The 12,998-nt window shown below is 37.7% G+C and overlaps 1 protein-coding gene across 3 annotated transcripts in view; it reads left to right on the plus strand.

Annotated features, from left to right (window-relative positions):
* Positions 1 to 12,998, plus strand: part of LOC124271360 (pleckstrin homology domain-containing family G member 5-like) — an 88,713-nt gene that overhangs the window by 41,958 nt on the left and 33,757 nt on the right. For all 3 annotated transcript variants that reach the window (XM_046706457.1, XM_046706458.1, XM_046706459.1), the window contains one exon: positions 1,152 to 1,310. In XM_046706457.1, the coding sequence (XP_046562413.1) occupies positions 1,152 to 1,310 (159 nt within the window). The remainder of the gene's footprint in view (positions 1 to 1,151; positions 1,311 to 12,998) is intronic.

The raw sequence follows: 12,998 nt of genomic DNA on the forward strand, positions 1-12,998 counted from the left end.
TTGTGTGGCCACAATGGCTGAAGAGTATGTACAGTGTGCTTGTTGCTTACCATCACACAGAGCAATATTCCACCTATAAGACAGCATTCTGTAAATTAAAAAGCCAGTTGAGCAATTGACATCATGAGCTCAGCATGCATCAGCCGAGTCACCACTTGATCCAACCTCTAAGAACAAGTGGGGTGGTGGGGTAGCCTAGTGGTTAAAGCATTCGCTTGTCACGCCCAAATCCTAGGTTCGAATACCCACATGGGTACAATGTGGTGTCCCGCCATGATATTGCTGAAATATTGCAAAGATGGCATAAAACTAAACTCACTCACTCACTCACTCACTCTAAGAATGAGTATGGTTGCTAGACTCAGATCTTCCCATTGGTATAAATTGTACTTTGATGGAAGAAGCATCCTTGATAGTGCCATCAGGATTGTGTCATACCGGGTTGTCACTCTCTCAACCACTGGTTTGTGTGAGCCAGACTCAAACTCGAACCTGCTTGATATTATTGAACACCTAGTATACTATTCATCATTGTGCTGTAGTGAAAATGTTCAATAAGATGTATGCAAAAACAAGTAGGTGATGTTGTGTATGTTTTGATAGTTTTCTCACCAAGCTTTAATATTATTAGGGGATAGATGTGTCATGAATGCCTAATTATTTTCATTGTCATTTTTTTCAAAATTTAAGCATGTTGTGTCATGGTGTCATGTATAAGGTGTCTATGAGTGCTGTGTTTTGATTGGTTTGTACAAGTGCAGGGTATATATTTTCTATATAGTTTTAATTTATTGCACTTGATGAATTTCATATTTCATAATATTAGCCTTTCTGGAAACAGGGCTTTTGTTAAATAAACTCTTGAGCTTCAGGTTTGTTGTCTCATTTAAGAAGTGAAAATGTGTTTCACAATCTTGTTTCATATATGGTTAATAATGCAGAAATCACAAATATTGATATAGATATTAAGAATAAAGTGGTAAAGACAAAAAAAATAAGCAATGAAAATGGAAAAAAATAATTTCAGTATGTGTTAAAAAACATTCATCAAATATGTTTGCATTGATTTGAATGAGATATTTATTAATAATATTCTTTATTAGATATTGGTCTGTTATCATCATGTCCTTTAACAGCCAGTGATCTTGCAGGGAAGCTTACGATCTCGTCGAGGAAACATCAACCTGTCCATTGATGAGACATTCTCCGTCCCCTCTACCAGCCCACAAGGAACTCTTACATTCAGTGAGGGAAGAAAACTCAGCAAAACGCCAAACAAGCTTGCCAACCTCTTCGCTCCACTCAATAAGGTAAGGGACACAACTCTGCTAAGCTTGTATTACATTGGATTCCATAGTCAACAGCTAGTATATAAAGGAAAACGTGTGTAAAGACTGCTCGTCATCCTGAAACCTATGAGGATTCAAGGGAAATAGGATTGTTGGTCAAGATTAGTGACCTCGATGGAGTCGATTGTTTCTAATAATTTCAGTCACTGGATTGTCTGGTCTGGATTATTTACAGGCATTGTCGAATAGCAACCTTTGCTGTGATGTTAAACAATAAACAAATTTCAAACCAAACACCTGGTTTACTTCCCCACATGCATAAATGCTATGTATTTGAAACCTCACAGTTTTCTCACTTTCTCCCAGGTGCATGAAATAACAAAGGTTTCAAATATGTGAGAAAGACAATTGACTCTTACAGACAGATGATTTCACCATTTTTGATCACATCACAGGCTTTCTATATTGATGATTAGTCATGAATGGAAGAAAATACTAGATAAAATGAAACATTCGAGATTTACCCCTATCCTGGATCTGCGAATACTTTTTTGCTCATCATTAAACACCACTCACTCACTCACCTGAGAATGTCATCCTCACAACTGTCTCATCTTTGTTAATGTGTGGTGACAGCATTGGTAGATGTTATTTATCACCTGACAAAGCCAGAATAGTATTACTTTAGATAGACAGCTGGCTTTAGTAAGAAAAGAAATAACACCATTATTTGTAACTACAAACCCGACCTAAATGCGATAAAAAGGCTGTCACTGAGGATTAAATTAACTTATGATACTATCCATTGACGTAATGATGGCAGCTGTATTCCTTCTATGAACGTGTGTTCGGTGACAGATTCATGGTTTTGTAATGCAAATTCTGGTCACAGTAGAAAATATACTTGTCATTCCCTTTGGTGTACGATTTCATAGCGTGTCATGGTGGAACACACACAGCGGGACAGAGCTATTCTATGCAGAGGCTCAGACTGATTTATGGGCCTTGCAAATTGGTTTATACTGATTGTGTCACATAGGTGACAAATTTTGTCCAGTTTTGTGTTTCATACATCGAGGATGAATTTGCATTTAAAACCTATTTAAGCTTCATATAAAATTTTGTTTTAGGATGCATATGATCGACAGTATGTGTTTATATGGGAAACGTATACTGTGTGTGTGTTGTGTGTTGTGATAATTTCAGTCACTGGATTGTCTGGTCTAGATAATTATTTACAAGCATTGTCATATAGCTAGACCATTGCTGTGACGTTCAATATATCGATAAACATGCCAAAGACCAAGGTGCCGTGGTATAAGACAACCTTAGCGCTAAGATGATCGTTACCCCCATACCTCAACACAGACTTACGACAGTCGTAGCTCTAAGGTGATTGTAACTCCCATACCTCAACAAAGACTTAGGACAGTCGTAGCTCTAAGGTGATCGTAACTCCCATACCTCAACACAGACTTAGGACAGTCGTAGCTCTAAGGTGATCGTAACTCCCATACCTCAATGACTTATGACAGTCGTAGCATTATTTGAACGTAACACCCATACCTCAAAAAAGACTTACGACAGTCGTAACCCTAAGGTTGCTTTGTACAACGGCATCATGGCTGCACTTCCTCACATGGGTACATGCTATATACTTGAACCCTCACACTTCAGGCTGAATGAGTGAGGGAACAAACAGTATTTCGATTATAACACAGCATGAGGGAGAGAAGCAGACATTTTGCAGGTGCTTGAGACGTTTACCACATTGGTGAAACCCAAGATCCTGGTTTGCAACGATGTTTTAGGTTTGTCAACACCATATCTATCCTCATAGGTTTTGCCATAGCTTGAAACATCGCTGTGGGTTTTCATCCCACATGAGGAGCGTCGGGGTAGCCTAGTGGTTAAAGTGTTCACTCATCACACCAAAGACCTGGATTCGAATCCCCACATGGGTAAAATGTGTGAAGCCCATATCTGGTGTCCCCACCGTGATATTGCTGGAATATTGCTAAAAGCGGCGTAAAACTCACCTACGCTCATCCTCGCACATGAAGATGACCTGCCCTGATATAACTTTAACATGGCATTAAACTCAACACACTCCCAAAGATAAGAAAGATGTCCCTTAAAGATTGGATGTAAATATTTTTTGGCTCGAGAAATACAAGAAATAGTGGGTGATGTTCTTGAGATGAAGTTGAAAGGTATCTCACTCCAAGTTCTCTTTGTAGATGCCCAATAAAATGATAGTAGGAGTTTAAATCCTGAATATTAAAGTGCAAAGTGAGTGCTCTCTGCAGTTAATGGCCCAGTTTATATTCAGCTAGTTGCCCTCATCAACAGCTTCCAAGGGAAAGAATTAATGTACATGAGAAACTACATTCCTATGAACGACTTTTATGTCTATCTGCTTCCACTTCAAATATATGCTGAATCAGATGTACATATTGCAGAAAGTAAATCGAGCAAGTGTTCATCTGAGCTTGATAAAAAATCAAAGGATACAAGAAATAAGTAGAATTTCATATTAAACCATCACTTCCTGCTAATATTACCCTGAGATATGTTATTGCATCATAGTATTTGCTTGGTTCATTCCCAAACTACAGAATCCAGTTCCAGGTTTAGATGTGATATTTTCATCATGGTGTTTCTGCACTTTGGCCATACAAAACCAACATGGATGTGTTTGGTTAATATACAATACATTTTACTCAATATCATCTGCAGACTGCATCAACATAGAGTGTGTGTTAGTGAGAACCTGTGTAGAAAAACTTTTGTTGAGCCAGCAAAGAACAGCTGTGGTGATGGTATTCATCTTTACCTCTCTAGAGGGGTGGTGGGGTAGCCAAGTGGTTAAAGCATTTGCTCATCATGCTGAAGACCCGGGTTTGATTCCCTACATGGGTACAATGTGTGAAGTCCATTTCTGGTATCATCATGACAGGATATTGCTGGAATATTGCTACACTCACTCACTCACTCACAGACTTTAATAATGATAACAATATGAAAATATGCACCTTTTGAAATTGTCAACTGATACGTACAAGTGGAAATAATTTTTGGATTGGATAGACGATTTGAATGATTATAATCTGAATCAACTAATACATTTGCACTTTATTCCTATATTAGGAATAAAGATTCACTTTATTTCTTGTGGCACATGATTCTGTGGAAAGGTCACATGTCACAAAACATCTGAAGTTAAGCAAACATCTGTCTTGGGACTGGTGACATGTTAGGCAGCTGGATTTCTAGCCACTTTGTTCTTTTGGGAAAAATCCGCCTCAGTTCACCCAGCAGTAAATGGGCACCCATAAGGATGAGATGGTAAAGTGACAATTATCCTTGTAGTAGCTCACAGACTGTTTGTGTTGTATACTTCCCATTGAGTTGATAATGGTATTTCCTTGACTGTCTGTACACTAATTGTTTAAGAAAACAGGGTTAAATAGTCATCGTTGCACAATTACCTCAAATATTAGTCACAAAATATAGTAGGGTTTTTTAGATGTCTTCTGAATCAAAGTTTAATTGTTTTGTGTTTTTTCAGCAAGGTAAAAATCTTAACTTGTGTAAAATTTAATGGAGATCAATTTGTGCAAGAAATCTTGAGAGATTCAATGGTCATTTCACATAATCCAAAAACTAAATAAAAACAAATTATATTTATATATTTTAAACAGAAAACTAACTTTGGTGGGGCCATGGTATGTTGTTTACATATACATCGTTGTAACAAGAGGTCAAGTTGCAGCTAATGAATTATTCCTTCATAGCACTGAATAGCCACAGATTCAATACAATCAGCTGACAACAGTGGATGATCAATTGTCAGCTATATAAATATATATGAAACTGACTTGTTCTAAATTTACCCATGGTAATTTAGCATCTCCTGACATGCTGCATTTATGGAAAAAATCAGTGAGTGAAGTTATGATTGACGAGTTGATATTGACAACCAGTCAGATTATTGATTCTTCTGCAACAGATTGCTCTTATAATTATGTATTCTGTACCGTAATATCCTCATAACATAGCAGAGTTTTAAAACATAGTTATGAATTTTATGAATATGGTATAACCTTGTGAGTGATCGAAATTGATAAAAACAGTTTTATATATATTTAAGATGTGATGTTCATTGACATAGATTTGTGTTTGTAAATATCAGATATTTGTAAGGTGAGACATTCTGCTTTGAAAAATTGTTTTGTTAAATCTAAATTTGTCGCAGACGACAGGTTGAATGTGTCTTTGTGGTGCAGTTGTCCTGACACAAAGGGGTAGTTGGTGGTGTTGCTCGTGATGCTGCTGTTGTGCTCGCTTCACATGATCGAACTGATTACAGGTAATTACAGGTGTTGGTAGTGTAGGTAGTTTACTGCACCTGGGACGAGCTCCACACAACCAAGAGCTCCACATAACCCAAGACTGGCTTGGAATGTTTAAATGGACATACCTATGGGAGGTTCAAGAACCACAGATGGTTATTGGAATGTTGAGATGGTTATTGGACTGTTGACTCACCAGGTAATACCTGCATTTTGGGATGGATGTTTAGATCTGGAATCTCACCTGGTTCTTGTAGGGTGGTTTATAGAATAGTCCAGGGATATATTGGTTTTATCCTGTGATGATATGAGATGGTTATTGGAATGTTTGTGTGGACTTGCCAGGTAATAATGTACCTTCATCTTAGGATGATTGTTTAGATTGGGAATCTTACCTGGTTCTTGTAGGGTGGTTTATAGAATAGTCCAGGGATATATTGGGGTGAATCCCATGTTCATACGAGGTGTAGTGACTATTTGATAGTGATTCATAAACATATGATTGTGAGTCTGTTTGAATCATGATGGAATCTGCTAATGACATTTCTGATTTTGAAACAGTTTTTTTATTTATGTAGGATCTTGAACTATCAAATCTGGCTAAAATAGACAAGGGAGTCTCATTATGATCAGATCTTATTTCTTCCCTCTGGAAAGAAAGGCATGTCGAAGCGAAACTCTGAAATATACAGTTATGGAGGCTTGACTTTCTGTTGAATACTCACTGTTGTGCACTGAGATATCATGTGATACCGAAAAAAGATGTCATAAATGACTTGAAGTCATGGTACGTTAATCTAGTTATTACATAGTATGATTTACTGACAGCATGGGGAGCTGTCACACAGCCTTTCACCATGATGTATGTTTTCATAAAAACAGACTTAGGAAATACAATACAAAGCTTGTTGGGACATCATTATTCGTGAAGCATGACGTTTGCAACATCGTGGGTATTGTTGCTATATAATAGACACTGTGGACTGCACTGTGTACATGGAGGGGAGGTTGTCGCTGACGTTGCTGAACACCGTTGGCGGAACGGGAGGTTTGTACTCTTGATAAATCTAGGGAGACATTCGGGCTCTGTCATTGTCCAAGAAGAGTATGTGATTGTTCAAGAGGGGTAGGTAATTGTTCAAGTGGACAATGTAACTAGTGACATTTATTACATAGGTGGGACCGGAGATGTAATGGTTCAACTCTCTGTACCAAGTGGTCATTATGCAGCTTATGGTTATATTTGGTTGGCTGTTGCAGAAACAAGGCAACTGATTGGTTAAAAGAGTCTGAAGAAGTAATTGGCAGCTGTTGTTTTTCATACTCCCTGCTGTTCTTATTTTAGGTCTTTGTTATGTCACTTTATGTCATAGTCGGCCAAATATAGTGTCAAACAAGGGCAACAGGGTTCAGAGCTGGAGCCATGCTTACTGACTGGAATAAATCTAGTAATACCTGCAACTACTCTACCTTCATTACATATCTGCTCTAAGTCCTGTATTTAGCCTTCATCACAGTATAGGGCGGTGGGGTAGCCTAGTGGTTAAAGTGTTGGCTCGGCACGCCGAGGACCCGGGTTCGAATCCCCACATGGGTACAATGTCTGAAGCCCATTTCTGGTGTCCCCCGACGTGATGTTGCTGGAATATTGCTAAAAGCGGCGTAAAACCAAAACTCAGTCAGTCAGTCATCACAGTATAAAACCTGTTTCAACAGATGGCCACTTCGTTGTCAGCAATTCATAAACAATCATACAGTACTCCTTTTTTCTTGTGTTATATATCATCAACATTATTCATTAAGGGGACCCGTGAAGGTCCGGGTTAGAATTGATCTTCAGTAACCCATGCTAGTTGTAAGAGGAGACTAATGGGATTGGGTGGTCAGGCTCGCTGACTTGGTTGACACATGTCATTGTATCACAGTTGTGTAGATGGATGCTCATGCTGTTGATCACTGGATTGTCTGGTCCAAACTCGATTATTTACAGACCGCCGCCATATAGCTGGAATATTGCTGAGTGTGGCATAAAACTAAACTCACTCACTATTCATTAAGGGGGAAGTAATTGCCATTTCCTTGTAGCTCCTAATCATCATCTTTGGAGAGCATTTAGTATTATGAAATCTTCTCATTCATGGTTATCAGTATGTTTTTGCTTCACATCAATGATAGATTAATATTCCTTGGATATTGGTCCAAATGTATTATGGTTTCAAAAGTATGTACACTTGTTCTTGGACTTTGTTTGCTCATATTGTTTATGAAAGGTTGTTCTTGAAGGAGAGGTGATAGTTCTAAAATGACTAAAGGGTGAAAAGGTGAAAATTTACGGATGTCAACTTCTGTATATGAGGAACATGAGATTGCAGAGTATATCCTCACTCCATAACTTATCTGGAAGGCTATTCAGTGGTTGAAGGATAATATACTGGACAAAATAAGTTAGGGATATTGGTATATTTATGATTGATATTTTATCAGTGTGTCAATGAATAAATTGATCATTATTCACTAATTCAAAATTTACATATATCCCTAACTATTTTTGTCCAGTATTTTTGATTGTTGGAAGTGATATATCATTGTTCTGGGAAGATATACAATAGAGCCTTTTCTGTAGCAGCACCAGCTCTATGGAACAATCTTCCAGTCACCCTCAGACGAACTGAGTCCCAGTCACTTTTCAAGAACTTGCTCAAAACCTACTTCTTCAAGATGGCTTCTGAATAGAACTCTTTTCACACTTATTGTGTTTTTAACGATGTATGCAGCGCCGTTGAGCATCTGTGATGGAAACTAGGCGCTATACAAGCCAAATATTATTAGTATTATTAGTTATGCAATGATAGTTGATTGTTGGAAGGGATACATGTATATCATTGTTTTGGGGGAATATATCATTGTTTAAAGGATATATAGTTATACAATTATATTTGAGAGGAAGGGGACTCTATTCATAAATTGGTATATTGGTGTATATTGGCTAACATTGCACAATACGAATGCTGTTGCTGAAAGTAATCATGGTCAGAATGCAAAGAGGAAGTGGGAATGGATTAGTCAAACTGCTTTATCCTCACCTGTCTTCTCCTGCATGCAATAACCATTTTAAAAGTTGATACAAACTATAAAGAATATTACATAATTGTTCACACTATAAAGGACAAACTAATGACCCATGGGATTCTGGTTATTGCTTATAGACCAGATCCTATAACTGAAGCTGTATAGCTATATATATAGTTGATCCACACCGCAGTTACATACATGACTTCTCAATCCCCATATCTTCAACCCCCAACCCCAAATCCTCGACCATCACCCCTTATGTTGGAAAGCCAGGCCAAGATTACAGATCCCCAGCAACATAAAGCGGCCATATTAGTGAGCGTATGTGAGTACGTGTGAGTGCAAGACTATTAATATAAGGTTACCCAACAACATTATCAGGGCTTTGTGAGCAGTCACTCACTCACTCAACCAGGCAGGCAGGGATTTAACTGTGCCCTTAATGTGGCAGTAAAGCCTAATGGACTCAGAAATGCTGTCGTTTGCACTGTACAATTTTTGTTTGTTTGCTTTATTGTTTTTCTTAACCTGAGTGTAACGGACAGTATTTTAACTACAACTTAACGAGGGCAGATGCTGAAACAAGCACTATTCTTGTATTCTAATGTTGTCGGTGTATATGGAGAATAATAAAAAAATTAGATTGCGTTCAACATTGTTTTTATATGTAACACGGTATGGTACAGATTCATTTTTTCCAGGTAAAAGTATTTTATGGTGATTTTTTTCGTCCATTTTCATGATATTCTGTAACCAAAAATATGCATCTGAAGTCAAAATTATCTTTGAGGTAATTCATTTTGAATTTAATTAAGATTTGCAATGAAATAATCAAAACAGAATCTTAGTAGGGTATTAAGTTTGTTTTGATGTTTGACGAACTTTGACTAAACTGCTGTTGCCTAATCTCAGTGTATGTAGTGTTGTGGTGTTGTACCCACTGACAGCCATTGAGGCAGACCTAGCAGGTATTAGAGCCGAGAGATAGAAATCTACACACTTCATGCTTTACTGGAATCTTTATACTTTCTGGCAGAACTACATGTGTACCTGGACTTGCTCAAGTCTCTTAGGCAATGACATTTTGTTCCTATTTGATTTTGTTCATATTAGTCCATTGTATTATCTATTTTCATTCAAAGAAATTGGAGATTAACAACAGTATACATATCTGAAACCACTCACTACACTTAATGTAAAAAAGCAATGTTTCCAGTTTTTCCCATCATCCCATTGGTGGCCATCTTGGATTTCAAATTGGCCACCACATTCAATAATGTCTTTGAAGGGCATTTAGAAGTGATACACAAGAGTTTTATTTGTCTTTCTTATCAATCATGCCTGGATTAACAATCCCTGGCTTCCACTTGTCCATCCACCAATTAACTACTGGTTTCCTTTGTTATACTGTTGTTGTTTCAACATGTACATATATAGCTGTTTGTTCCTAATTGTTTCATTCACCTGATGAAGGTGTAAGAACATACTTCGAAACATCGTGACCCTTCCCAATAAAGAAGTTGTCATCCATTAAACTCTTGTCTTTACATTCAATAATGTGCCACCCTTTTTTCACCTTTAAGTGCTATTCCGTTCCTATATGTGAAATTTTGTCCCTACAATTCCTAGATCGTATAAATACCAAGAAATAGGCTATCCCTGACAAGCTGGCATGCTTGTATACTGTCTGCTTATCTAGACTTGCTTATTATAAGAATAAGATTATTATATATCCATATACTTATCATTCTGTAGAGACTTCAGCAAGGCTAATGTGTATTACCAGGCAGAGAAGGTGTCAGCTCCCCACAGGGTTCTCATCTGTCAGCTCCCCTGCAGGGCCTATCATTTATTCTTGGCATGGGGACCCATGCTTTCTGTTCACAATCTTCTATTTCTGGAATTTAATACACAGTTATATGTGATACAGCTGTTAGAAAACCTAGGGGTGGTATGACAATCCTTGTACCCACATATTCAGTGTGGAGATTTGGCTGCATTACACCAACAAGAATTATCAGGTGTGAATGTGAAGAAAAAATATTTTTCCTCTGAATTTATACATTTAAATTAATTTTAACATTTTTCCAATAATGCAGGCAGAATTTGTTTTTCCTAATTCACAGATGTTCTTATTCAGTGTGCTTGAACAAAATGTTTTTGTCAAGGCTGGTTTGAAATTATTTCTTTGTTAGATTTTAAAAAAATTCTCCCCTCATGAGAATTCTTGTTATTGTAAAATCTATCCATAAATATATTATGTTGGGGTTTTTAAAAATAAACCCCAAAAGACAGCGCCAAGGGACTATTCATTTATTATAGAAGTGGGTGAGTCAGAGAATATTGGAGTAGTGCCTTCCATAAACAGAGGATGGTCATTATTTTCTGTATAATTGTGCATGATGACAAACCACTCCCACCCCAGACCCTTCAACCACTCTTTTGCCCCCTTGTCTTGTCACAGAAATTATCAATTGTAAATTCCTCTTTGGTTAGTGAAATATTTATGCCAAGCAATGGATGGTGGAAGTCGTAGTGGCTCAGCGGGTTAGGCAGCTGACTTTGTGTGCTGGCGATTAGGTACCTGACTCTGAGGGTGTGGGTTCGAATCCTGCATGGGACTCAACCCAACAACAGTACTAGAAGCTGTACTTTACTTAGAAAGTGTAATTCTAAATAAAACAGATGTAACATCTGACCACTTTCAAAAATGATTATTGTGTAATCAAATTGTGGTCATTATTTTCTGAGTATCTGTGCATCTCACATGCTTCACACACATCACACACACACACACACACACACACACACACACACACACACACACACACACACGTCGTCATATGAGCCGAAATATTCTTTGCACCCCAGGTTCCAATCAGAAATTGTCAGTAGTAAATTAGTAACCTTACCTTACCTTACCTCAGATCTTGTTGCCAGGTGTGTATAGAAACTTACACAAGTTCACAGATGTTCCAATAATCTAGAAACCTGTCTGTTGATAATGTACTTTAAGGCCAAATCCAGTTTATGTATGTTACAATGCAACAAGGAGTAAGTGTCTTGTTTTTTGGTCGTCACTTTTATGTGCAGAGTGTTATCTGTGTCGCAATGTTGATGTATGAAACCGGTTCCCTGCACACATGACTATGTGTATATTATGTTGTAACCCACTCCCCGGTTTTAAGGAGGCAGGTTATGTGATATATTTGCCCAGCATGAGGGGAGAAGCATGTTTGAAGAGATGTCTTGCAACCTACACATTTCGTATGACATTACTAACATGATCAGGACCCATGAAGATCCGGGTTAGAATTGGTCTCCAGCAACCCATGCTTGTCGTAAAATGTGGAATGGGATCGGGTGGTCAGGCTCGCTGACTTGGTTGACACATGTCATTGTATCCCAATTGCGTAGATCGATGCTCATGATGTTGATCACTGGATTGTCTGGTCCACACTCGATTATTTACAGGCTGCCGCCATATAGCTGGAATATTTGCGGAGTGCGGCATTAAACAAACAACCAACCAACATGATCGGGTGAGGTTTGCCCACTGAGTTGATGCATGTCATCGTGTCTCCTACGTGTAGATAGATGCTCATGATATCAATCTCCTGATTGTCTGGCCCAGATTCATTTACAGACCACCATCATTATAGCTTTAATACTGCTAAATGAAAGAAACAACAAGCACTCACAACAAAAGAAATCACCCTCTTTGATACCTGAGGACTTAACTGATACTGACTGAATATTTTGGTTTACCAATTAACCATCCACAATAAAGTGAGTGAGTGAGTTTAGCTTTACCACCCGATCCCATTAGTCGCCTCTTACGACAAGCATGGGTTACTGAAGATCAATATTCTTTCTAACCCGGATCTTCATGGGTCCACAATAAAGTGAAATTAGGGTAATTATTGGTTCTTTTTGTTTAACTATCGGGCATGTTTATGTTACTTCAGACCAATATCTTGGTGCTGTCAGCTTCAACAATATAAAACACTTTTGTGGAATTAAAAATCAAAGAAATATCACTAGAAACCTAAAATATATAATTTTAGAAATATGTATATTTAAAGATAATTATAGAACTATGCACATAATACCTCGGGACTGCTAAACAGACAGACAGTATCTACATTTACTACCTTTGAATCAGTATAGACAGATCTGTTCATTGATGTAGGACCGTTCCATTTGAAATGAAGGGGTCATGTAATGAATAAACGCTTTGTTTTGAATGGTAGAAGCATGTGAAGATTGAAATGTAAATTGT

The sequence above is a fragment of the Haliotis rubra genome, unplaced genomic scaffold, assembly GCF_003918875.1.
Source record: "Haliotis rubra isolate DU_JTF1 unplaced genomic scaffold, ASM391887v1 Scf16, whole genome shotgun sequence".
Classification (NCBI taxonomy): domain Eukaryota; kingdom Metazoa; phylum Mollusca; class Gastropoda; order Lepetellida; family Haliotidae; genus Haliotis; species Haliotis rubra.